Genomic DNA, 26,850 nt, shown 5'->3' on the forward strand with positions numbered 1-26,850 from the left:
TTTTATTCTCATTTTCTGAAAACAGTATTAATCGTAATTTTAGGTAAGATCCAACCCAGAGCAATTCAGCCACAAAAAAAGCGGGTCCCAAATCCCCAGAAGTGGGTTGGGATTACATTAAGTATCATAAAACAGTTTACCTGGGCAGCTGAAGTCACTTTTCAATGCACAAAGCAATACTTGGTTTCAGAATAATTCTCTGTCCAGTAACCCGGATCATTACAGCAAACAGTTTAACAGAGACTGGGTTTTTACAGCTCGCTCACAACTGATCTGCACCTGACCTTATCTTGACTCTCTGCTCCCAACTAACAGAGCTATCACACATACTTACAAATCTTGGGTTGGGCTATTTTGCTGTAACTGTTTTGAGCTATTTGCCTGGAAAGCCAAGCCCAGAGAAAGGCAGCCTTCACGAATCATTCTTGCTATGATTACCTGGCAACCAGGAGCTGTGATTGATTCCCAATGCTACGAGGTCGGACTGAAGTCCAGCTGTGGGTCCCCAGCCCAGCAAACGTGCCCACAAAACAGTCTGAGCGGCTCTAAGAGAAGAAATAAATGAACGGTTTAGCCTAGGACAAGTTAAATCTTGATTGCTTGAATTCCACTGGTTCCATCTTTGCCCAAATTTCGGTGAGATACAATGGGGGAAGGAATGATTTCCAAGTCTGCATTCACCGAAACGCAACTCTCCACAGCTTAAAACAGATCAATGATACGTAACAATTGAAAATGCAGAAAAAATGGAAAGTGTTGCCTTGTTAAATCTAAATTTAACTTTCAAACAATATCAAAGGATGTTTGAATTTCCTCTACACTTTGCAGCTTCTGGGAATAGTTTTAGAATTTCCAGGGAAACAACTCTTTCTGTTGTTGTTTGCCTAATCTTTCTCACTTGATTACCCTGCACAGAAGACCAGCTCCTTGGCATTCTTACAGATTTGAAGTGGAAGACTGGTGCCTGCAGCTCAGGGCAGGAGAAACTGAAGCTGTTGCACCTTGGAAAGCATCCTCCATGCAGAAGCATGGCTGTGGCCCTAGAGTACCTGTGGTTTCCTCTGTCAAATGTATGGAGAGGGAAAAGACTAGAGACATCTTCAAGGAAGGATCAGCAGTTTAGCAGAAATGGACAACTTATCTTTTGCTTAAAATATTCTGGACTGGCAGGGGAGAAAGGCAAAGGAGGCAGAAAGTTTTCCCAAACCCCAGCAGTTTCTCCTTACAGAAATCCCATTTTCCTGCCCCAGACTGAATCAAGCTGGAAAGGACCATTTGGAAGTGTCCCGCCAAAACCTCCTCACAGCAGACCCAGCAGCAATCCTAGATGAGGTTGTTCATGGCTGCAGATCGGTATTTTCCATTGAAACAAGAGAAATCCTGTCCCCTGGAAACGGAATGATCAGAGCTGCGATTCAGGGATGGCGAGGCTGGGGGGAAACCTCCCGCATTTTCCTTTCCCCTGTCAGAGGGCCAAATCCGGACAGGAAAAACCACCGGGTTGACTCACGATGGAGATGCATCCTCTCCTCCCCACCCTTGCCCAGCCGGGACCTCTCCAGCAGTGCAGGCAGCGGGCGGTGGCCGCTCCCCGGAGCGTGCGAAGGGCCGGGGCAGGAGCGGGGCGCCCCGCCGGGGTGAGGGCCAGGCGGGCAGCGGGGCGCGGGCGGGGCGGGCCGGGGGGCGGCGGTCCTTTTTTGTCCATCCATCCTCTACCTACCTGCCGGCGGTGGTGGCGGCGGCGGCGGCGGGGCTCGGGCGGCACCGTCCCGTACCGCGCTCTTATAGGCGGCGGCGGCGGCGGCGGGCGCGGAGCCCTATGTAAATGCCGGAGCGGCCCGCCCCGCCGCACTTCCCGCCGCACCGCCGCCCAGGTGAGCGCCGAGACGGGGGACCGCGGACACGCGTGGGCCCGCCTGCGTGTGTGTGTGTGTGTGGGTGGGGTGTCTGGGGGATCGGGGCCACGCGTGTGCCGGTCCCCGTGTGTGTGTGTGGGGGGTGGGGGGTCGAGGCCACGCGCGTCTCCTGTTGCGTGGAGGGTGGGAGATTGGGGCCACGCGTGTCCCTCCTCCCCCCGCGTGGGGAAATGGGAGCCAGGGCCATGCACGATGCTGCCTGCGGGGGGGGTCGGGCTACGCGCGTTGTCGCCAGTGGAGGGGGCAGGGGGTTGTGCTAGTCCCGTCCCCTCCTGCTTGGGGGACAAGTTGGGATGGGGTCATGCGTGGGGGGATGGAAGGGGTCGGGCCACACGTTTCTTTCCTGTGTGATGGACATGGTGGGATGAGGTCATGTGTCCCCCCACCTGCATGGGAACCAGGGTGCTGGGCTACTGCTGTCCCCACCTGCACGGGGTGAGATGGGAGTACACATCCCCGCCTGCATGGCACACACACCTGCATGGGGCACTAGGAGGTTGGAGCCACTCGTGTTCCTGCCTGAACGGAGGACTGGGGGTGTCCGGGTCATGTGTGAGGACCGGGTGGGATGGGGTCATGCATGTCCTCACCTGCAGGGTGTGATGGAGCCACGCACATCCCTGCCTGTGAGGGAGCGGGGCCGCAGGACAGAGGGTTGGGACTCTGCGTGTCCCTGCCTGCATGGCCACGGGGCACCGTGGGGACAGGCAGAGACCCCTTGTGTCACACCAAGGGAGAGAGTCCCTGCTGTGCACTGCGGTGGCAACTGGGGCATCTGGCCCCAGGGGTGTCGCCAGGTGGGAGAGCTGGACACAACGTTGGTCCCTGCATGCCCACAGCATGTGCACAGGTTTGGGATTTTCTGGATGACATCCAAGGCTGGGGAAATGCAGCCGGTTCCCAAACCCAAGAAGGTGGCAGTCCCACAGACTGTCCCACCAGCAGAAATGATGGGAAGAGTAGAAATGATCTGTGACTAACAGGGACCATAGGGATCAGGCTCCAGGCTTCTCAGATGCCTTGAAACTGCTCTCCTCTACTTGCATGGTCACAGTTAGCTCTGCAATGGGGATGCTGCTCTCAGGATGCTGATGTGTCCCACAGTCCCAGATGACACATGGCTCTGGAGAGAGCTCAGGAGACATTTGGAGGCTGAAGCCCTAACTTTGGGGGAGCCAAATCTGCTGAGATCAGGTGGAGCAGGAGATCATCCCTCTGGGACCTTCATGTGAAGCCATGTGTTTCCACTCTGTGCAGCATGGGTTTTGGAGGGGTGTGAAACTCCAAGCCTTGATAGGGCACAGGGATCCTCTCTGATGGGAGAAGACAAGGCTGGCGAAGCAGGTGCTGGATTTCATTAGATGCGGAGGGAGGGAGTGACTTTCCAAGGGCATCACAGAAAATCTGTGGAACAGCAGAGCCTGGAGGGCTCATCAGACTTTACAAACTTCCTGATGCTTGACAAGTCTGTGGAGCTAAGCTAAGCCTGCAAAGCTTTCCCTCAGCAAGCTGCACCATGGGCTTTCACGGTTGTTCTGGTTTTGTTATGTCAAGGAACCCCCTGGGTGGTTTGTGAGATTTGAGAGGCAAGTGTGAGGGCAGGGGGCTCTTTCTGGTGAAGCCTGACAACTGGTCCTCAACACATGGGAGAGCACACTGGGAAGGGTGAAGCCGGAGCTCTCAGCTAGCGTGGAAAAGGAGCTTGTGGGACAGCTGAGTACCACTCATGAGATGCCCATCTTCCTTGGGCATGAGGTCCCTAGGCCAGAAGTTCATGTTCCTCTTCTTAGGTGCATCCTGTAAAGACTGCCGTGACTCAGTTTTGCCTGTGAGGAGATTCCCAGCAATAGCTGGAGAAGGTTTGATAGACAGGAGAGATGTGGTGACAGTGTTTCCTCATGCCTTTACAGACCAAGTTCTGCCACAGAGAGCTGCCCCTGGGGAAAGGAAATGGCTCTAGTAGTTTGACTGGGAGACACGTACTGCTGATGTGCCCAGTAACTCATGGGAAGACATAAAGGCAGTGCAGAGGCATGGAAAAGATGTTCCATGTTGGTGGGAAAGGACATTAGGAGTCTGTAGTCCAATCTACCACTTGGGTCAAGACCACCACTGTCAGTGTCTCATGTTGGCCATGGGTGAGGCTGGAAAACATCCAGAGACCCCTGCCCAGAGTCAGGGATTGACCAAGCAATAGGTGGGTTTTTCAGTGCTGGGCCATGGAGAGATGAAAAGTGCATGAGAACTGGCATGTTGTCTCATGACTTGGGTCAAAAGTAGTTCCCGTATCTGAGGAAAGGAGAGGTTTCTCAGTGACACAAGGAATTTTAAAACACATTTTCTGTTGGATCCCTGCAAGAAGACCCAAGGGGAAGGGGGGCAGGTTCTACGCTGTGACTGCGGTGATGTGCTTTGAGCCTTGGCTTTGATCCACCTTTCCTGAGCGACTTTGGTAAACCTTCTGCAGCACCTTCAGACCTCAGCTCTAGCTGGTGGTTGCAGTTCTGTACATTTTGAGTCAGCAGGAGATAAATCCAGCTGTGTCTATGGGGAGTCCCTTCCTACAGTGCGGGAGGTCCAATGGACCTCTGTGCACAAGCAACCCACAGCTGCTGCGGGTTGCTCAGGATGTCTCCAGCCATGCAGCCCTTCACATTGGTTTCAGCAGGGAACAGGGAGTTTCAATGGAGAGAGCTTTCTGACAGGAGAGTCCCATGTGATGATGGTGACAGGGCTCTGCCGCTCCTGGCAGAGGTCCTAGGCATCTCCATCCTTCACCCATTGGCCAAACTTTTGTGTTCTTCCTCTGGTTCCCACCAGCTGCGCAACCCAAATCTCATGTCCACGAGACCATGGGCAGCAGAGGCCTGTGGGACAGAAGAACTCTGGGGCCCCTTGCACAGGGACGTGCTCTTGGAGGACAGAGGTGGCACTAGGTGACCTGGGACACCACTCAATGCTGCTTCTGGCAGCTCTGGGGCTTTCAGCAGCCCCAGCTCCCATGCGCATGGAGGTGAACCAAAAACGCAATCAGTGCAGAAGTATTTCAACAGTGATTTTACGTTAAATCCATGTTACGGAAAGCCAACAAAAGCCACTTGCCTGTAATTATGTTTTGCGAGGTGTAGAGCGCAGGTGAGCGGTTGTGATGGAGGAGGAATGTGGTAATGTCCGTTCTTGAGAAACAGCTTCTTTTCTGATGCAAAAGGCCAAAAGTACAGGAATCTCTGGCGGCAGAGAGTTAACACAGGTTGCGCGTTATTCTCACAACCTGGCAAAAGGTGTTGTTTTTATGAATGCAATTAATGTCAGGGCAAATGACAATATTTAAATCTCAAACCGCTTCATTTGCCAAGTGGACAGTGTATTTAGCGACTCACATTTTACAATTTGCACCACTGGCAGCTGTGAGTGAAAAATCCCAGCTGCAATTCCCAGTAAATAAAAAACAAAACTTACAGAGCTGCTGGCAATGTGTAAGCCTTTCTGAAACCGTCATTTCTTTTCGCTTTGATTAAAACAATGGAGAAAAAAAGAAATTAAAAGCATCGCTTTGGCTTGCAACAGAGCGATGTAGGAAAAGCTGAAACCTGTGCAATGCCACATCTTTTGGTAACACAGCTCCTCTGAAATGATGTTAGACTTTGGATACGCACCCACAGTGCTGGAACAAGGGACAAAGAGTTGTATTTACTAGAAAACTCTATTTTGGAGTTAAATCCCAGTTTGGCATTCCTGTGCATGGAAAGCCAGCAGCAGCTTTGTATCACTTATGACCAAAAAATGCAGCCTGTTTGCTGTTCATGGCTGGGAATCCTTCTCTTCAGTCAGGTGTTGGCCAAGATTTTAAAGGCTGAGATCCCACTGGATCCAGGGTCTTTGTGGAAAGTGAGATGGTAAAGCATCCCGAGAAAGGCTGATCATGAGAGAGTGGAGTTAGCCCAGAGCAGGTCTTGATCTGCACTACTAGCACACTTTGGGATGCCTGACTGCATGCTGAGGCTGTTCCCATCATGTTCACAGCTGGATTTTGCTTGGGTGGGACAAGAAGAAATTAATTTCCAGCTGAAATGTGTCTGTTTCTGTAATGAAGAGCGTGTTTCTATAGCGGAGCTGGCACAGCTTGATGTCTTCCTGCCATGGATGATGAGTTGTGAACCTACGGCTGGAGTACCCCAAGGCAGGGGTACTGGTCCTGCTCCAGCAGAAGGATCTTCTCAGGCCAGTTGACACCTCCTGACAGAGCTTTCCTAGGGTGATGGGGGTCTCATGTGTCCCCTGCCACCTTCCCACAGCCCACATAGGGAGATACTGCTGATGGATGATGATAGCAGCGGGGTTTTACCAGGCAGCAGAAACCACAAGAGGGAGCTGAGATGATGGTCTGTGCATGTTCCCAGCCTCCAGGAGCAGCCCAGCTCCAGCTCCCTCTTTGTCCTCTCCATTTGCAGGTCTCTGCTTCCAAAGACCCAGTGGCCAATGCAACCTGAGGACATGATGTTGAGTTTGACTGTGGTTCTGCTGGTGACGTGGACCTTGGGGGGTATGTACAGTTTCAGGGAAGGAAATCCTGGATAGTTTTTTCCCTTAGGAGAATTTTCTCTAAATCATGTGACATCATATCAGAGATGGGGATGATTCAGTTTGTGAGGAGATAAGAAAAAAAAGGAGCAAAATGCTGAATTGCAGAGCTTCCAGGTTGGGAGACTCACCTACTGCTATTTATATGTGTACACAGCTTATAACCAGGAACTAGAGCTTCTTGCTAGTATTGTAATAAAAGCAATAAAAATTAAGACAAAGGAAACAAAGTATATATTTATTGGCAAAGGCTGATGCTGATACACGGTGCACGGAGGAGAGCATAAATCTAGAGTCAAGGCATTTGCTTGACTCATGTGGACATTGTGGGGATCAGAAGGAAGGAGAGACTTCTGATACAGTGAGAGAGAAGGGGAAAATGAAGATCCTTTGGGAGTACACTGGTGGGGGCCAGAAATTGATTTGGGGACACCAGGATCACAAGCATGAATTTCTTATTTTAGACATTGCTTATCCCTCAAAAGAAGTGCAAAACTTGCCTAAAAACTGTTTGTACAGAAAGTTTCAGGAAGAATACGGGAAAATATCATGATATAATCCTGTAACGGAGATGCTCGTTTCATGCATTTTTTTGGCTGCTCACCAAGTGGGTCCGGTCTCTTCCAGGAGCCCAGGAGAACATCTCCTGGGAGGTCCAGCGCTATGACGGCTGGTACAACAACCTGCTGCACCACAGTCGCGGCTCAGTGGGTGAGTGCCAGCCCTGGGGATGGGGATGGTGGGACGGGGCGAGCTGGCACTTTGGCTCGCTTTACAACTGAAAGAGAAGCCCTTTCTGACTTGAGCCTGGTGACCAGGCAATGCCACCTCCTGTGTCCCTGACGGGTGGCTGTTTGCACACAGGGTAGGTCCCTAGATGCACCTAACAGCCCCGTTAGAGCAGTCTGGAGGGGACAAGCAGCCCCATGTTTCCCACGCCCTGGCCATGCCACCTTTACCTGCTGCCCAGGCACCATCTGCAGGTTGCGCTGGTGTTGGATCAGTCCCAGAGCAGAGCTGTGCCTTTGCGGGGCCATTCAAAATACCCGACGCAGGGAGGACCCAGCTCTTCCCAGCAGGCATTTCTGTGATGGTCAGGGATCCCAGAACTGGAAAAGGCATCTTCAGCCAAAATCAGCATGCAGTATTCAACACAAGGCCAGAGGTAGAAGAGTTCATGGTCCAGGCATGCTGGACCTACTCCTTTTCCACTCTGCACAGGACAGACATTACACTGTTGGGCTGCAGCTTGTACTGGTCTGTACTGGGATGGGCATGCGGGATTTCCCTGTGCCAGTGGTGAGCTGTTTTATCATTCCTACGACTAGCCCATGGGCCCACCTTCAGGAGATTTCCCTGAGCCAGGGACCAGGGCAGCTCAGGCAGGATCTTATCTAAAATAGTAAAGATGATGAATCCTCCTATTTCCTGCAGCCAAGATTGATCACCTACACGGTGACATAAGGTGCAGTGGCAATTAAACAGCTTTCTCAGAGTCCAAATGTCTCTCCAACATGACATGTGCATCATCAGCCCTTTGGTAACACCAAAGCCTGTCAGGGAGATCCAACAGGTCCCTGGCAGACAAGATCTCCCTTTTCCAGGGGAGGCAGATCAGACCTTAACAACTGGAAACAAATCTATGGAAACAACTAAGCCAGTAACTCAGGATTTCCCCCAGCTCTTGGGAGCTCCAGCAAATGAAGCCCACCACACTGGTGATGAGCCATTCAAAACAAACTCGATCATAAGTTAGAAAAAACCTCCCAGCTCCAGGCTTTTCAGTGACGGGACACCAGGTGTGAAGCCAGGGTGTTTCTCTCTCATCTTCTCCTTTGTCTCTCTGCCTCTCCGACTGTCCCCTATGGCATTGGCAATCACCACGCTTGTGTAGGATCACACAGTCAACGTGGGCAGCTTAACATCATGCCAGTTACCCACTGGAGCACACCACTCCAGACCTCCAGGAGGCAACAGGAAGGGAACATGCCCATGGAGGATCCCTCCTATTTCTAAGAGGACAGATCCCAATGTTGCAAGAAGTTTTGGGTGCCGGTACCAAAACTTGCGTGTTCTTGGCCACTATAAGCGTCTATGCCATCCTCTTGCTCTCTTCTGTGACCCCCACACACATCGGCGTACCCCGCTATTGCTGCATCTCCCGGGTGCCGCCAGACCCACGCCTTGTTGCTTTGGTGCTGCAGGTGCCAGGCTGCTGCGTCTCCTGCCAGCCAACTACGCGGATGGCGTCTACCAGGCGCTGCAGGAGCCCCACGTGCCCAACGCTCGCCAGCTCAGCGACGTGGTGGCGCGGGGACCCTCAGGGCTGCCCTCCCACAGGAACACAACCGTGTTGGCTGTCTTCTTTGGTAAGAGCCGGGGCCTGGCACTGGGTGGAGAAATGTTGGTTTGGGTGGAAAAATGTTGGTTTCTCACTTCCCAAGGCCAATGCATCAGAGCACTCCTCACCCACTGCCTCTTCATAGCAGACCCACACCTGAAAGATAAAGCTTTGGGTATTGCCATACCAAAGCACCGCCAGCCAAGAGAGTTTGCATGAATTTTCGGTGACCTTTGGCAGTTGCCCCAAATGCTGATTATTTGTCGTTTGGGAACTTCCTCATTTGTTTTAGCAGTAAAGCTACCCCGTTGCAAAATGCCTGAGAGATGTGATAAGAGCCACACCGAGGGTGATTGCTGGGCAGAATTGCTGCAAGTCGGAGCAGTTTTTGCTGTCATTCAGGAGCTTGGCGGGGTCTTGGGTCTCCAAGCCTGGGGATGTCTGTTTCTGGGAAATACCCTCAGCTCATTGAGCAAACAGGCTGAACTTGTCAAAGTGGAGACAGTTAGCTCCCCATGCAGCCTAAGGTTCACACACGTTCCTGGACACCCAAGCCGTGGTGCTCGGTGCCAAGATGGGCCACAGGAAGGGCAGACACTAGTGCAGTACTGTTTAGCTTCTCCCTGGAGGTAGTTTTTCCCCATCACACCAAAGCTCAAATGGATCAACAGCAACAGCAGCCACCAGGCTCAGCATCAGCAGCAACCCTTGACCTGGAAGGCCACAGGCAAGGGGGAGCTCAGGGAAATAGCAGCTAAATGCAGAGCCTGCTCCTGGTGAAGTGGTGGCCAGCAGATGATCCACCTGCTGGTGGTGTCCGAACATCCACTGGTTGAGTTTCTCCACCCTGGTCCCTGAATGCCCCTACCCTACTCATGAGGTCTGGCTGGGGCACCTGGAGCCCTGTTCCTGCAGGCTGGAGCCCAGATGTGCTGAGCTCCTTTTTCAACGTTGTGGAGCAAACCAGCAGTGAAGGCAGGAAAGAAACCACTCTTGCTGCTCTTGGTGGTCCCCTCAGCTGCCCACCATCATGTCCTGCTCCAAGTGCTGGTGGCAGTCCTCCCAGCTGCTGACCATGCTTGGGTCTCTGGCAGGTTTCCATGTGCTCTCGGACATCTTGGGGACGGAGAAACCCGGCTGCCCTGCTGAGTTCCTGAACATCCACATCCCACCCGGAGACCTCGTGTTTGACCCTGCAGGCACTGGAGATGTGGTCCTGCCCTTCCAGCGCATCCACTGGGCAATGGAGACAGGGCAGAGCCCCAACAGCCCCCGGGAACAGGTAGGTAGCATTTCCTTTGCTCTTTGCCTTTCGGCTAAATTCCTCTTCACCCAACATTGGGGTCTGTAGCAGCCAAGACAGCGTTTGCAAAAATAAAAGAACGCTGTTTCCTTAAAAATGTACATCTCTCAAGTGTTCAAACCAGTTTCAAATGAACCCAAAGCACAACCTCCCTCCAAGGTTCACATGGAGCAACATTTGTGGTTGCTCAAAATCAGTGCTTTTCTTGGCCAAAGAAAACTTAATTTCTCTAGATCTGCCTGTGTCGTCTCTTTTAATGCAAATTTGAGTATCTTCAGGGTTTTTGGAGGGCAGAAGAGAAAAGGGTAAAGCGGGAGCAATTCACAGTCTTCCTTGGCTGCCAAAGTTTTTATCACTTCAGTCAAAATGAGCAAAGGTAGGGCTGTCTGTATGCAGTGTGACAAGCGGAGCCTTTTTGGTACAAGTGTGACGAACTTCCACAACCGATTTATACATTTCTGCTGCTCTAGGAGGTCAGTAATTATAACACTTTTTTTTTTTTTAGACATCAACTCTTATCTTTAATAATGCATCAGAAAACCGAGCCGGTACTGTCATAAAGTTGTAAATTCATAAAGCTTCTCTGAATTTCAATCATTTTGGAAGAAATCCAGATTCCCCCCCAATTTCTCCGTATTTTGCTGTGCTGAGGCTGGATGTGTTCCCAAGCCCGTGTGCTTCTTCTTTCATGCTGGAAAACTTCCCAATCAAAATTGCTGAAGCAAAATAACCCCCCCGAAACTTTCATGTGACAGACCATGACGAGACCAGATTAGCAAGTCATGTTTTTAGCAGTATTTCAAACCTTTGAAAAATGAAAACTCCAGCATGTTTTCAGACTAAAAAGGATGTTTTTGGAAAACATTTGGCCGGAGAGATATTCGTCATGCTGCCAGGGCAGAGGAACTCCCTGCTGCGAGGACAGAGCTCCCCAGAGGGAGAGTGTTACCAGTTTCCCCAGGGATGGGTTTAGTCCCCTTCCAGCCTGGTCTTCCCTACGTAGGGATTCAAAATTTCTGCTTCTGGGCATGGCTGAAAATAATTGGGAGAAAAAAAAATAAAATCCCAAAACATACTTTTAGAAAAGCTGTACCTGATCTTTTCTTGTAGCTGGCACTCATTCCTGCCGTTTGCACAGAGTGTTGATATTTGCATCCCGATAGCTCATGTTAAAACGGGATGGGGTGGCTGCTTGCAAGACCAAAAGGGCCATACTGGGGCTTTTCAGATGTTTTGCATCTTTCCGTAAGACCCCGGTGCCTATTAACGCCCCGTTCCCTGTGCTTGCCCTAGACCAACGAGGTGACTGCCTGGCTGGACGGCAGCTCCATCTATGGCCCCTCGCACTCCTGGAGTGATGCCCTGAGGAGCTTCTCGGGGGGACAACTGGCATCGGGGCCCAGCGGACGCCTCCCGAGGGAGACGGATGGGAGGGTCCCCATGTGGAAGGCGTTGGACCCATCCACGGGACAGAGCGGTCCCCGGGGGATCTACGGTAATGGTGGCATCCTCAATGGGTTCTCACCTGCTTGGCTCCATCCCTGACCGTGAGCAGGGGGAGCAGGAGGCCCTTGGAGCTGAGCCCACATGGGACCCTGGGAAAGAGCAGAGGGAGGTGCGGTGACATGTGGGTCAGAAGTCCCATGGGAGAGCAGGCAGTTTCCCAGCCCGAGGGGGAGGAAGATGTTTGCCCTGGCGAAGGCTTCCCAGCAAAGACATGCTGTGACCTTAAGGTGCCACATCCCCAGGAGGCAGCGGGTCATTTCCCAGCCAACACGTGGAGACCTGAGGGTGCTTCTCCCTCTGATCTGAGACGATGTCGTCTGGGGCAAAGGACTGCTGTCGATAAAAACCTGCTCAGCTTGCTCTGAATTCCTCACCTGCCTGACCTTTGGTCCATGCTGGGCACACAGTGCTGCTTCTCGCTTGCTTGGGCTGCTCATCTCCCCGGGGAGGGAGGAAGGGGGAGGGGACAAGGGGATGCCGGGCTACAGCCACAGGGCAGGGGATGCTCCTCCAGCCGCAGGCAAAGCTAGACCCAGTGGCGGCATCCCCCACTGATGGTCCTGGTGGCTCTTGCAGACCTGGGGAGTGCCTGGGGGAACGAGAACCGCTTCCTGCAGGCTGAGAGCATCGCCTGGTTTCGGTACCACAACCACATGGCTATGAAGCTGGCCCGGGAGCACCCCACCTGGTCTGACGAAGACCTCTTCCAGCACACTCGCAAGCAGGTCATCGCAACTTTCCAGGTGAGGGATGGGACCCTCTGGCTCCGCCGGGACCCCTGACATTCTCCCCAGTGCTGGCCCTGACCTGGTTGCCCTGTGCCCTAGAACATCGTGCTGTACGAGTGGCTGCCGACCCTGCTGGGGCGAAATATCTCGGAGTACAAAGGTGAGAGACATGGCAGGTGATGGAGCATGGGGAACAGGGGTGGGGGGACCAGGGGAGCCAGGGGACGGGGTGGGAGAGGGGTCTCGGCCCCCTTTCCCTGCAGCCTGGCTGCTGGACCGTGGCTGCTGCCCCACAGGTTACCAGCAGCACCTGGACCCCAGCCTCTCGCCGGAGTTCGTGGCAGCTGTGGGGCAATTCCTGGCCACCATGGTGCCACCAGGCGTTTACAAGAGGTAGGATCAGCCTGGGGGGGCTGTGGGAAAGCTGTGCCCATGCCGGGAAAGGGGATGCCCGAGCTGGGGTGGTGGCTGGGGATGGTCCCCGTCCCTTCCCCGGGACAGCCAAGCCCTGCCAGCTCGGAGCAGCCCCGGCTGGGGGCTGTGGGTCCAGCCCTTCTCTGCTGTTCCAGAGACCCCAAGTGCAGGTTCCAGAATGTGTCTGGCCCCGGTGGCCCATTCCCAGCAGTGAGGCTCTGCAACAGCTACTGGAGCAGAGAGGTACGGGGAAGGGAGCACGAGGGTCCTGAGGACGTGGCAGGCTGGCTGGGGGCAGGGCTTGGCTGCCCGGAGGACCCCACAGGGGTCTGAAAGGGAAATTGGGTGCAGAGCATGACAGCCAACCAAGGGGTGTGAGATCCTCCCCATCCGGACATCCCCAGATACCACCTCCAGCCACAGTGGGCTCAGACCTCAAGGTTGAGCTGATGTGGAAAAAATGAACCTGGAAGAAGTCCCTGGTCCCCCTGGGCCCAGGGTCTGCACCCCTATGGGCACCAGTTCAGTGGTGTGGGGCTGCCCCATGTCCTCGGTCCTGCAAGGAATCACCTGCTCTTCCCATTTCCCCTCAGAGCACCGGGCTGCAGCAGGCAGAGGATGTGGACAACCTCCTGCTGGGGATGAGCTCACAGATTGCCGAGCGGGAGGACAACATTGTGGTGGAAGATCTCCAAGGTCTGCACCCCCCCTGCACCGCAGCTGGTGTGTCGGTGGGGGACCCTCTGTCCCGGGGCTGTGTGGGGGCCAAGGTGGGGAGACAAGTCCCATGGCCACCGCCATCAGCATCCAACCACACACGCCAACCAGCTTCAACCTTGTTAATGGAGATGCAGGGAAGCTGCAGGACATGTTAAGCATGTTACGTGACCGTCCTGGCAAGGGCATGGAGATGATCCCCCCATGTTCAGCGTGGCCCATGGCAGAGGGAGGCCAGCCCAGCAGCTATGGCGATTGGGGTTGCTCCTCTGGCTCTGCCTTGCTATCACTGCAGCTTCAAATCCACCCACAGATTACTGGTACGGGCCCCTGAAGTACTCCCGCACTGACTACGTGGCCAGCTGGTTTCAGCGTGGGCGAGACCTTGGCCTGCCCACCTATAACCAAGCCCGGGAGCGATTTGGGTTGGATCCTCTCCAGAACTGGTCAGACCTTGCCCCACACCTGGAGCAACAGGTAACAGGGAACTGGTCTGGGCACAGAAATGGTGTGGGTCAAAGGACGTTGGGGCAGTCCAGGCAGTAACTGGCTTCTCCAGCAATGTAGGAGAACATCACTGTGCATCCTGCCCTAGCTCATTTTCATGCCTGCGGGGCTGTTGCATTGGGGTAACTGTGTAATTACATGTCATGAATAAATATATCCTGTCCCAGTGCTAAGCTCCTGTGCTGCTGTGTGCTCTGCTCCTCCCAAAGCTAAGATGCTTTGGGAGCGATGCTTAGTTGCTCGAGTCCAAGTCATGAGCTCAAGGCTGCGTAGGGCTGAGCATCCTCCCAGGTCACGGATGAGTGATGCCTGGGATATGCATGTTCCTCGCTCCTTCGGAGGCTTGCAAAGACTTTCTGAGGCCCTGGCCGAATTCCCTCTGCTCACATGTGTGCGGCGGGGATTTCTGGCCAGGTCCTGGACAAGGTCGCTGCTCTGTATGCCAACAACACGGCCAGGCTGGAGCTGCTCCCCGGAGGCATGCTGGAGGCTGACGGCTCCCTCTTCAGTGCCATCATCCTGGACCAGTTTGTGCGCCTGCGTGATGGTGACAGATTTTGGTTCGAAAACACCAAGAATGGGTAAATGCCTCTTCCCCTTCTGGCACATGGAGTAGGCTGACCACTGCTCTAAGACATAGCAACTAGCGCTGGAGGAAGAAACCATCCTCCTGCTTCCTTGGTTCCTAAAACAGTGCGGGGGGGAACAAATCCCTCCTGCTGCCAGACAGTGACACCCAGGGCCACTGCTTGGCCCCGCATCTTTTTCCCCAGGCTGTTCACAGTGGAGGAAACCAGTAAGATCCGTAACACCACCTTCCATGACGTCCTGGCTGCCATCACCTCTGCAGACCCCACAGACCTCCAGCCCCACGTGTTCGTCTGGAGCACAGGTGAGTGCTTCGCGCAACGGCAGGGCGCAGGGAGCAAACGGCACCAGTGCGTGAGGGAGGAGAGCAGACCCATCTCGGTGACATGACTGGTGACTCAGTGACACAGGGAAAGCATCAGGCTGGCCATTTCTCAAGCCTGACACCTGCTATGCTCCTAAGCCAGTAAAATGTGTGCAAAATGCACACAAGAGTTGCTTGTAAGCAAGGCGGGCAGCGCTGATGTTGAAAGTGGGCTGAAGTCCAGGCATGTGCATTGCATGAGTCTTGGAAAGATCTCCGGGAACAAAAATGCAACTGATGCTCTGGAAGGTCATGCTGTGGTTAAAGCTTGCCCTCTGCCTACCCCACGCTGTGACATGATCCTCACTGACGTGTCCTCTAGCTCCTTTAATATACAAGCACACACAGGTCTGCAGGTTAAACTGATGGGTGACCTGAAAGGTGATGAAGTTTGTGGATGAGTTAAGCTTTGCATACCATAGCTGTGTAATGTTCCCTACTCTTGCCTTTAATTGCATCAATCCCTGAACGTGCCCTGGGTGCTGGACCACAACGCCCACTCCCGCCCGGCTGCTCCGCTGATGGGGTGGCTTGTTAACCGGGGCTGCTGGAAAGGCTGGACAGGCTTTCCTGCAGATGTGGTTGCGCTGGCAGCGTGAAGTGCACCGGCAGCGTGAACTGCGCCAGCCAGATTTCAGCCCAGGGAGAGCTCAGGGCTTGCGTCCCAGCATGTTTTGGGTTCCCAGCAGGGTAGGAGCAGCCTAGTCCTGTGCTGGTGTGCACCCCTCAGCCCAGTGCCCTCCTGTGCCTTCCTTGAAATGAGCTTGCCTCTCCCCACTGAGACCCAAAGAGTCCTGCTGCCATGCTCAGGGTGAGGTGTGGCAAACACAGCAGTATGCCTTTTCCTCTCAGGATCTTGCCACACCCTTCCCATTTACCGAAAGCATTTTACTTGGCACACGTTCCAGCCCTTGCAAGGCGTTTTGGTTCCCTTGGCACACGCTCTCTGTAACTGCACCAAGAGCACTCCCTGGATTTGCAGCATACGGATGAGCAGAGGCTCTGAGCCCCAATTTTCTGTGGCCCAGGGTGCTTCCTGCTCAGCCCATCCCATCAGGAGAGGTGATGGTGCTGAACTTCCAGAGTGCTTGACTCCAGTTTTGTGCTTGGTTTGCTGTGGCAGGCAAAGGTTCAACCCAAAAACAAGGGTTGTCCCCTAAGATCTGGAGTTCAATTTGAGCATCCCAGTTTTGCAGTGCTCCTTGGGTGACTCGGCAATGAACCCCACTGGCATCTTGATGCAGATGTTCCTGGGGTATGAGAGGGTTAAAAGGTCCGTGACACTCACAGCCTGTCTCCCCCCGTGCAGAGGACCCGTGCCCCCAGCCCCAGCAGCTGACAGCTCAACACCTGGCCCACTGCACACCCATGACCGTGCTTGACTACTTCGAAGGCAGCGGCGCAGGCTTTGGGATCATCATCGTTGTCCTCTGCTGTCTGCCTTTAGGTTTGCTGCTCCGTTTCTTTACCCATCTCCTCTTCCACCGGAGGAAGGGGTTGAGTGCCCCATGGACCAAGCACCTCCCAGCAGGAGCTGCTGTGTCTTGGCCACTCTTGAGGTCCTTGAGGTGGCAGGGTCCTTGGGCATCAGGTGGGAGCAGGGATTTCATGGTGCAACCCTATGTTAAATAAAACTGGGGGGGGTGGGGGGAAGAAGTAAACCCCTGTCTGCCCCAGTCATACAGGTGATGATGCCAAAGCGGGAAGGAGATTTGTGGTTTCTCATGCATTCTTCTCACGTGTCCCCAGTGACTCTGTTTGTTGCCTGGATCGTTGCCGTTCTCCGCAGGAGAGATTTCAAGAAGCTGCAGAAGAAGCACAGCTCCAGCGTGCGGAGGGAGGTGACCATGGAGGCCTTACACGGTGAGGAGGCACTGTCGGACCTGCGATGGATTTGGTGATGCTGCTGAAGTCAGGGCACATACCAAGGCAGGGCTGGGCTTGGAGCTTATATCCAAAATGGATATAAGGAGAAGCTGTTTCCCCAGGAAGATAGTCAAGCAGTGGAGCAGGTAGCCCAGAGAGGTTGTGCAGTCTCCATCCTCTCCAAGACCTGACTGGACAAAGCCTTGAGCAGCCTGGCCTGACCCTGTAGCTGGTCCTACTTCAGGCAGGAGGCTGGGCGAGAGACCCTTCTGACCTGAGTCCCTTCCAACCCAAGTCATCCTGTGACCCTGTAATTACAACCCTCTCCACACTTTATCTGAAGGAAACTTATGTAGAGCAATTGGACCAGTAGCTCCAGGACAGGGACTGTATTTCCTTGTCATGGACACTGGAAAAATCCTGCCTCCCTGCTCCATGGTCTGTACTCCTCCACTCTCCATGTGCTTGAGCTCTGCGGTTGGGAGATCACCACTATTCCCTTAACACGTGTCTGGTCATGCAATCACTCCCAAGCTGCATCTCGATGAAGGAGGTGCTGGGATGAATAGAAGCGCAGGTGCGCCTTTCCAGCTGAATCCTCTGCTCTCTCCCACCAGCCATGGAGTGGCACGGTCCCAAGACAGACAGCTCTCCCGTCTTCATTCAGCTCCAAGCTGATAAAGTGCTCAAAGTGCTGGATGGGAGAGGGTCTGTGCTCCGGAGCATCAGCCTGAAAACCCATCAAAGGGTGGAGGTGATCCTCTCTAGCAACAAAGGGAACAAAGCTCTGCTCCTGAAGAGCCCCAAGGAGTATGACCTGGTGAGTACCATGATGCCTGGGATATGATACCTTCGCCTGGACTCTCCACCATCCTCTGCCACTGGTCACGTACACCCTGGGCACTGGCAGCCGCTCAGTCCTGGGCACTGGGAGCAGAGTAGGTCCCTGAAGCATGGCTGTGGAACCTCCTGAGAACCACCAGGTCCAGCTCATACTGTGGAGCGAGCACTGTGGTGAAGAGCAGCAGCACTCACGTCCCAACTGGGCCTCTGCTGCTCACAGCCATCGGTGGGGTCTTCTGCAGGTGCTGCTTTTCAGCGAGGAGGCTGAGAGGAGCAGTTTCATTGGGAAGCTACGAGGCTACTTGGAGGAGAGCGGCCTTGATCTGCAGGTATCTGAGATGAAGGAGCAGAACCTGATGAAACAGGCAGTCACCCAGGAGCAGAGAAAACAAATTCTTGAGACTTTCTTCAGGCACCTGTTTGCTCAGGTATGTAAAGGTGTGGCAGGCTCTGTTGTGTGGCGGAAGGTATTTCTGTATTGATTAAGCAATGAACGTTGCTGCTGTTGCTTTCCGTAAGAGCTGGTAAGCCATGTACAAGGAAGCTGCCAATACTTTCAGGACCAAGGGACATTTTCCCTTGCAGAAGACAAAGGGAGTTCTGCTGTGGCGATATAAGGGTCTAAAGTTGCAAAGAGACTTCTGGATGATGTAATCAAGGTCTTCATAATGGTCAGTGGTGTTTAGTGTGAAAGTCACATTGAGTAGGAGAGACACAGGACTTCCTCATGGTATCTCCCATGAGTTTTGTGCCAGGGGAGCCACCGTTCTCTGTGCAATAGGTTGGGCAAGTGAACACCAGCCTTCTGCTCTGCCAGCACTCATGGGATTTCTTTTGTGGGACACAACCTGCAGGTGCTGGAAATCGACAGGTCTGATGCTGGAGAGCTCAACTTTGAATCTTCACAGAAGGCAAAGGAATCTCTGACATGTGAGCTGAGCAGGGCTGAGTTTGCCGAGGCCCTGGGGCTCAAAGCCCACTCCATGTTTGTGGAGTCCATGTTCTCCCTGGCCGACAAAGACGGCAATGGCTACATCTCCTTCCGGGAGTTCTTGGACATCTTGGTGGTCTTCATGAAAGGTGGGAGCTGGAGCTGGTCTTCATCTGTTGCCCTAAGTCCTGTTTCTAGGGTCTGGCAATGCCACCAGCAGAGTGAAGGACAAGATCCATCCAGCAGGTCAATCTGTAGAAGCGTCTACAAACTCCCATCACTTAGGACAGCTTCAATTTGAGTTATGGGACAGTGACAATGTAATTATGTTTTCTGTAAGGCTGTCCATGAGGGGAGCTATCTCAGAGCAATGATTTGCTGATCTGTCACTGCCATAGACAAGTCTGCCCCATCTTCTGAACAGACCATGCATCCTGTCCTTGACAGATGGTAACAGCCATATCAGATACCATAATTGACCTCTGGAAAGGTAGATTCCTAGATGGAGGTGGTAAATGCCAGATTCAATCAAAGCAGCTCCCAGAAAAATTTTGAGTTTGCAAAATAATGCTCAAGAAAGAATGTCTATCATCTACCCAATTTTTCACCTTGCACTTGAGAAAGTCAAGCAGAAGGGAGGCACACTAGTGACATTCAGTCACTGCTCAAGCTGAGATCAGCAGTGTGCTTTCAGTCTTTCCAGAGCCGGGTGAGACTTCACTACTGCAGGTCCAGACTCGCAAAGACAATGTTTGAAAGCACTTTCGCCAATGAAAATAGGATCTTGCTCTTTCTTCGCCTCTCTCCCTCCCCCTGCCAGGGTCCCCAGAGGAGAAGTCCAAGGTGATGTTCAGGATGTATGACATTGATGAGAACGGGTTCCTCTCCAAGGAGGAGTTTCTGAGGATGCTCAGGTACTTCTCATCTCTCCAGATGTTTCCACCATGTCTGTAAACAAAAGCAGCTCCCAGTTTCTGTGCTTCATCCCCCAAGGGTGCTGTGTGAGAACCCATGGGCTCAACACTCACAACCAAGAGCCCATATCTCCTCTGAAACTGGTCTGGGGCTCTGCCCTGGGTTATTTGAAGGACTCAAGCTGTGGTTCTCTGAGGTTCCCATCTCCCCTCCTTGCTCCAGGTCCTTCATCGAGATCTCTAACAACTGCCTGTCAAGAGAGCAGGCAGAGCAGGTGACCGAGTCGATGTTTCGGGCCTCAGGGTTTCAGGACAGGGATGAGTTGACATGGGAGGATTTTCACTACATGCTGCGGGACCACGACAGCGAGCTTCGTCTCACTCAGCTCTGCATCAAAGGTCAGTGGGCAGGAGCCCTGGGTCACCCTTGCAGGGCTGGAGGCGATGGGCGGCACCCAATGCGCAGCTCCCAAGTCTTGTCCCACCAACCTCTCCAGCCCACTGCAGTAACGGGGCATCAGCTGTCGCTCTGTGTGCGACATGTTTTGGTCAGCTCAGAGCCCCTCCCCACCCCACCCCTGCCCAGGGGAGATGCCTAAACCTTGTCCACCGTATCGCACACACTTGAAACCGTTGTTTGTCCTTTTGGCTCCTGAAGGTATCCCCGAGGTGCTCAAGCAAAACCTGCACAACCGCGTCTCCTTCATAAAAAAGAAAGAGCCAAAAGAGTAAGCTCTCCTCCTTAGTCTTGCTGCTGCATCTTCTTTTTCTGCCCAGCTGTGCATCCATCTTTCATTGCACCCCCTCCAACAAATGCTCCCACCAAATGTTGCCCAGTGCTGGGAAAGGGGGACACCACGCTGGGACATACCCATGAGCAAGCCAGATGCTGTGGTGGGGCTGCAGGCATGCAGGCGGACAGAGGGGAGGAACCGCCTCCTGCAGGGCTCCCATTGCATCCACTACACGGGGATGGAAGTCCAACCTTGCTTTTCAGAGGGGAGGGTTATCTTGAGTGAATCCAGCCCATGTACTATGCAGTTAAAGTCAACGCAAGCAGGCTTGCAGGAAAGAGCTGGACACCTTCACAGCCTGAAAGGGAAAGTGGGGAAATGCGGAAAATTTTGGCAAGCCCATCCTAGAAGTACAGCTTTAGGCTAGACATAATTCTATTCCCAACAGAACCATCGTAGAGGAGGAGAAAGAACTGGACACCGTGAGCCACTATGTGGAGCAAGAAGGGCAAGAGCTGAGGAAGAGACCAGGCAGAAAGTGAGCACGCCCCCTCCTTGTTGGGCAAGCTTCTTGTGTCCAGGCTCAGCCTGTTTACTGTTTCTCATGTCTCTGTGTTGGACTGGGTAGCCCTCTGGTCGAATGGCACCGCTGCAGGGAGCCAGCACCCCCATGACGGCGGTGCAACGTAGGGAGGGGATGTGAGACCGTCCCTGCAGGAGATGCCCCAGCCCAGGCAGGCACAGCCGAGGAACTACAGGAACAGCCCTGTCTTGGCGGGGATGGTGCTGTAGCTGGGTCTGGGTGATGTGCCTCTATTAAAAAAAAAAAAAAAAAAAAAAAACAAACCAAAAATGAAGTGGCCAGCTCCAGAGCCCAGTGGTTTTTAGAGTGTTTGCCTTGCCCGCAGAGAGGGGCTTTGCCTGGCACGTCCTGCCCGCGCTCCTCGGCCCCCTGGGACGCTGCTGGTTCACCCGCGGGCTGCTGCAGGAGCTGCAGGAGAGACTCCGGTCCTCACTGCTGTGGCAGCAGCAAGTATTTCTACAAGGAAGCAGTTAAGTGGTTGTTATTCATGGCCAGAATATCCTGGTTTGCCCTAATAGCTCCAAGAACCTTCCCCTACCCCAGGATCAATTTGGAGGGTTGAATATTAAAATTATCTTTTAGAGTTCTTATCTACAGTTTCCTTTGTGAGTCACTATCTGCACATTTGTTATCAGCTTTCAAAAGTGTGTAGACTGCGGCAACCTGAGATCAGCCGCTGGCACTGTGCTCTGCAGGTCACTGCTGTCACCGGCGTGCAGAGGTGGTCGCAGTGCTGTACAGGGAGGAAGACCCAAATCTGGGCAGCATGGCCCTGAGCCATATCTTGCCTGCTAAACCTCGAAATGACGCCAGCCCTCCTGTATTTTCCAGGGTGAATCAGAACCAGTTGCATTTGTACACTGAAGCACAACGGAGGAAGTACGAGCGGAACAAAGTTCAGCAGAAGATCCAGGAGTTTAAGCGCTTCATTGAGAATTACCGGCGCCATATTGTCTGTGTGGTCCTCTTCTCTGCCATCACCGCTGGCCTGTTCGTGGAGAGAGCCTACTGTGAGTGCCCATCCAGCCCCAGACGCTTGTCTCCTCAAAGCTGCTGGTTGCATGGGGCATGCTGGGGTGTGAAAGGTCCTGGTACAACTTTGGGCAACAGTGTTGGTCCTCTTCTGGAATAACCAAAGGATTACTGAGGTTGGAGGAGGCCTCTGAAGGGGTCTGGTCCAATGCTCTGCTCAGAGCAAGGTCAATTTCAAAGTTGAATCAGGCTGCTGAAAGCCTTGTCTAGAGAAGGTTTGAAGAGCTCCAAGGTTGGAGATCCCACCACCTTGTTGGGCCTGTGCTAGTTTTTTGACCATCCTCCCTGTGAAGAGTTTTTATTTTACATCAAACCTGAATTTCCTTTGGTGAAACTTGTGCTGTTGCCTCTCATCCTTTCAATGTGCATCTCTGAGAAAAAGTTTGGCTTTCTCCCCTCTCCAATACCCATTAAGTGGTTGCAGACAGCCATAAAGTCTTCCCTGACCCATCTCCTCCAGCCTGAACAAGCCCATTTCCCTCAGCCTTTCCTCTACATGTCATCCAGCTCCCATCCATCCTGGTGGCCTCCACCGGGCTTGTTCCAGTTTGTTGACACCTCTCATGTTGGGATGCCCAACCGAGGACACAGTACCAAGGTGCCATTTCACAGTGTCTGGCAGGGGAGGACAATCCTCTCCCTTGATCTCCAAGGAGACCCTGTTACCCAGCAGCTCTGGGGGGTCTGGCGCAGAGAATTGTGTCCCTGTCCCCACACAGCCCCATCCCTGGTGACCTTTTCCTGGTGGAGCCACACAGGTGGCCATCCCCTTGTCGCAGGAAGGCTCATGGCCCACAGCGCCGGGCACATCGACTTCCTCTCTGCTCTCTGTCCCCAGACTACGCCTTCGCATCCCCCAGCACTGGAATCGCACAGACCACCTTTGTGGGGATCATCATCTCTCGGGGATCAGCTGCCTGCATCTCCTTCATGTACTCCTACATCCTGCTCACCATGTGCCGCAACCTCATCACTGTCCTGCGGGAGACCTTCCTCAACCACTACATCCCCTTCGATGCCGCTGTGGACTTCCACCGCTGGGTTGCCATGGCGGCCCTGATTTTCTCAGGTAAGTGGGCTGCTGGGGGATGTGTCGCTAAAGCAGGAGGACCAGCCTATCATGGCACAGCAGGACCAGGGAGAAGCTTGAAGACCCATATGGAGCCTAGAGAGACATACACGCTTTGCAGCAGAGGAGAGGAGGAATTGCCAGGTCCCTTGGCACATCAGCAGGGTCTGCTGCATCTCCAGCCACAGCAAGAGTGATGTTTTTCTCTCCTGGCTTCTGTCTCTTACAGTGCTCCACACTGCAGGTCACGTAGTGAACGTCTACATCTTCTCGGTCATGCCTCTCAGCGTGTTGTCCTGCCTCTTTTCCAGTGTCTTTATGGATGATGGGTAGGTGAAATTTAAAGCACAGTCTGGACAGAGTGTCCTGGGCAGGGACAGGAATGAAAGTGGAAACCAGGAGCTGGCTCTGTCAATCTCTTGTCCCTCTCCAGGTCACAGCTCCCACAGAAGTATTACTGGTGGTTCTTCCAGACTATTCCAGGTGAGACCACCTAGCAGGCAGACCACCTGCACACCCATGCCCACGATGGGCAGCCCACTGGCCCAGCCCAGATGGGGTCCCTGTGGGGCTGCCCTGATCCCCACTGGGACCTCCCAACCCCTTCACTCACAGGCATGACAGGAGTGCTGCTCCTCATGATCCTGGCTGTGATGTATGTGTTTGCCACCCACCACTTCCGACGCGTCAGCTTCCAGGGCTTCTGGATCACCCACCATCTCTATGTGCTCCTCTACGTCCTGGTAAAACATTTGGGCTGAGAAGGTCATGGGTCAGCCTGGCCAACAAGGTGAACTAGTTGGGGAGGTCCCAAGGGAGCTGGTGGCCGCAATCCTGGCTCCTCGCTGCTGCTGAGCTGCCACCAAATCAGACACGGGGTGATGGCTAACGGTGCCGAGTGCCATGCTGATGTGGGCTGCTCCCTGCCCAGGTCATCATCCACGGCAGCTACGCGCTGATCCAGCAGCCCCGCTTCCACATCTACTTCATCATCCCAGCTCTCATCTACAGCGCGGACAAGCTGCTCAGTCTGAGCAGGAAGAAGGTGGAGATCAGTGTGGTGAAAGCCGAGCTTCTGCCCTCAGGTACTGCATCCTCCCTGGCCATGCATCCGGGGCTGCAGGTAGGGAAACTGAGGCACAAAAGGTCAGGCCATCACACCCTGGGATCAGTTATTTACGCAAGAAGAGCTGATTGGCCCCAGGGCCAGGTCCTGAGCCCCATGCCTGGCCCCACGGCTCGTCCCCAAGCCCCCTCCTACCCACCCTGTGCACAGCTCTAACACTCCATCTTTCCATGAGCCCACTTATCTCCCCCAGCCCCATGCTCAATGTCTACACCTTAATGAAGTCCCCATCCCCATCCCCCCCCAGGGGTCACCCACCTCCGGTTCCAGCGGCCGCAGGACTTTGAGTACAAGTCCGGGCAGTGGGTGCGCATCGCCTGTGTGGCCCTGGGCACCACCGAGTACCACCCCTTCACCCTGACCTCAGCGCCGCACGAGGACACGCTGAGCCTGCACATCCGGGCCGTGGGGCCCTGGACTACCCGCCTGCGGGAGCTCTACTCCCCAGAGAGCCTGGCCCTCATCGGCAAGCTGCCCAAGGTGAGCCCCACGGTTTCTCCAGGGATGGGGACATCCGAGCCCAGGAGCATCTCAGCAATGGGTTGTGCCCAGCCTGAGGCACTCCTCCAGCCTTGAAGGTGGGCAAGACCTGGGCAAGTGGAGGAGGGAGATGCTCTGCTGATGGCTGGCTCCCTTCCAGCTCTATCTGGATGGGCCCTTTGGGGAGGGCCACCAGGAGTGGAACAAGTTCGAGGTGTCGGTGCTGGTGGGAGGAGGCATCGGGGTGACGCCCTTTGCATCCATCCTCAAAGACCTGGTCTTCAAGTCATCCATCAGCTCCAAGCTGCTGTGTAAGAAGGTAAGAGGAAGCATCTGGAGGCCAAGAGCCCTTCTGAGATGCCCCCTGCTGCTGGTGGCCTCTTCAGGGGCAAAATCCCCCATGATCCGGCTGGGAAGGAGCCCCATGGACGTGTGTGGGGTGTTGGCCCCACACTGAACCTCGTCCCCATGTGCCACAGATCTACTTCATCTGGGTGACGCGCACGCAGCGGCAGTTTGAGTGGCTGGCAGACATCATCCGCGAGGTGGAGGAGGCAGACGGGAATGACCTAGTCTCCGTGCACATCTACATCACGCAGCTGGCCGAGAAGTTCGACCTGCGCACCACCATGCTGGTGAGCCTGGCCACCCACCTGGGAGGATGCCATGCCATGCTGGGCCATGCTGGGTCATCTGATGTGCACTGATCTCTCTTCCAGTACATCTGTGAGCGGCACTTCCAGAAGGTGCTGAACAAGAGCCTGTTCACGGGGCTGCGCTCCATCACCCATTTCGGGCGCCCGCCCTTCGTACCCTTCTTCAGCTCACTGCAGGAGGTTCACCCCGAGGTCAGTGCTTGGCTGTGGACAGGAGTGGGAGCATCTGCCGGCCAGTGTGGAGGACTGGTCCCAGCCTGTCCCCACGGCCCTGGAGATCTTGGTGGCATCTGCACCAAGGGCAGGGCAGAAGGAGCATGAACCCCACTTTCCCTCCGGAGTCGGGATGAGCTGCGAGAGCCAGCAATGCCTCGCACCAGCCAAACACTCCCCGGCTATGGCGAGACCCCGGAGCTGGCAGAGACCCTGGGGGATCCCATCCTTCCTTCATGGCCCCAGCAGCTCCACGGGGAGGGGACAACCTCCCCAAAAGCCTCATCAGGCCGGGACACACTGCTCAGCCAGCATCCGTGCACAAAGCTGCCGGAGGGCAAGGGGCCACTGGGGCTGGGGGCAGAGCTGGTGCTGCTGGGTTTGACCCCGTTGGCTCACTCCTTCCCCAGGTGCAGAAGATCGGGGTGTTCAGCTGTGGCCCGCCCGGGATGACAAAGAGCGTGGAAAAGGCTTGTCGACAGCTGAACAAGAAGGACCAGACCTACTTTGCACACCACTATGAGAATTTCTGACCCTACCCTTTGCCGTTTCACCCCTGGGCTGCAGTCGTCATTGGAAATGTGTTTTCAACCCCAGCACCTGTGCAGCAATGCTTCGGGTGGTCATGGTCCTGGGCTCCCACCCACCGCCATCCCCAGGAGATAAGCCATCCATGGCCGAGAGCATGGATGCTGAGGCCCGCAGAGCTGAGACCAGCATGCGGTGTGTCAGTAAAGCGCTGCCATCCCAGCACAGCCCCACTGTGAGCCCAGGGCATCCTGCTACCATCCACGCACTCCTGCAGCCCAGAGTGGCGTGTCCCAATCCAGACAACCCAGTGTTCGAGTTAAGCCCGGCTCTGCCAACTTAATCCCGCAGGGCAGAGCTCGTGCTCTGCCAGGTGGCTTGGGGAATGTCTCTGAACAGCTTGGTGCCTGCACAACCTCAATTCACAGCACTTTGTCCCAAGACTCGGGTGGCACGCACATGGGGTGAGGAGCCAGAGACCTCCCCACCATCCCTCTCCTTGAAACAGGCTCTGCTTTCCTAACGCACGTGTTCCTGCCTGCCCGTTAGCACTCCGAGCCTTCCCTGGGTTTGTGTAGGGCCTTAGTTGTGTTTGCATTGGCTTCCTTCAGCAGCTTCACTGTCCTTTGATCAGGGATCATTTGTGCTTGTTTAAATAACACCTAGCTTTAGTTAAGCCCATTGCTGGGCTGCTGCTCTCGCAGGCTGTGATTGAGCTTAAATAAAGCTGATTGAAGTTTTAAAACATTTTTCTTGCCCCTTGCATCTGGGTCTCGGTCACCTGGAGACTTTACTTGTGGCATAGTGCCAACCTTGCTCCTGTTACGGAGTATTTACACCAGCCCGCTGGGAGATGGGTTAAACAGAAGTTTCCCCTGTGCTGGTGATGTACGTTGGGCGGACACGGATT

At 54.3% G+C, this 26,850-nt stretch overlaps 1 protein-coding gene across 1 annotated transcript; it reads left to right on the forward strand.

Annotated features, from left to right (window-relative positions):
- The first annotated feature begins 6,410 nt into the window (after positions 1–6,410).
- Positions 6,411–26,509, forward strand: DUOX2 (dual oxidase 2). Its single transcript, XM_075763875.1, has 33 exons — positions 6,411–6,459; positions 7,125–7,208; positions 8,702–8,866; positions 9,933–10,120; positions 11,435–11,636; positions 12,224–12,390; positions 12,475–12,535; positions 12,672–12,768; positions 12,945–13,032; positions 13,383–13,485; positions 13,820–13,983; positions 14,428–14,594; positions 14,787–14,905; positions 16,275–16,412; positions 16,715–16,828; positions 17,449–17,651; positions 17,917–18,102; positions 18,529–18,754; positions 19,426–19,519; positions 19,743–19,918; positions 20,178–20,238; positions 20,702–20,791; positions 21,668–21,846; positions 22,707–22,937; positions 23,167–23,266; positions 23,371–23,420; positions 23,553–23,680; positions 23,869–24,022; positions 24,311–24,543; positions 24,704–24,862; positions 25,023–25,178; positions 25,263–25,391; positions 25,823–26,509. Exons 1-33 carry the CDS (start codon positions 6,411–6,413, stop codon positions 25,943–25,945), a joined length of 4,584 nt encoding a protein of 1,527 aa, XP_075619990.1. The 3' UTR covers positions 25,946–26,509.
- Positions 26,510–26,850: the final 341 nt, after the last annotated feature.

The sequence above is a fragment of the Balearica regulorum genome, chromosome 12, assembly GCF_011004875.1.
Source record: "Balearica regulorum gibbericeps isolate bBalReg1 chromosome 12, bBalReg1.pri, whole genome shotgun sequence".
Lineage (NCBI taxonomy): Eukaryota > Metazoa > Chordata > Aves > Gruiformes > Gruidae > Balearica > Balearica regulorum.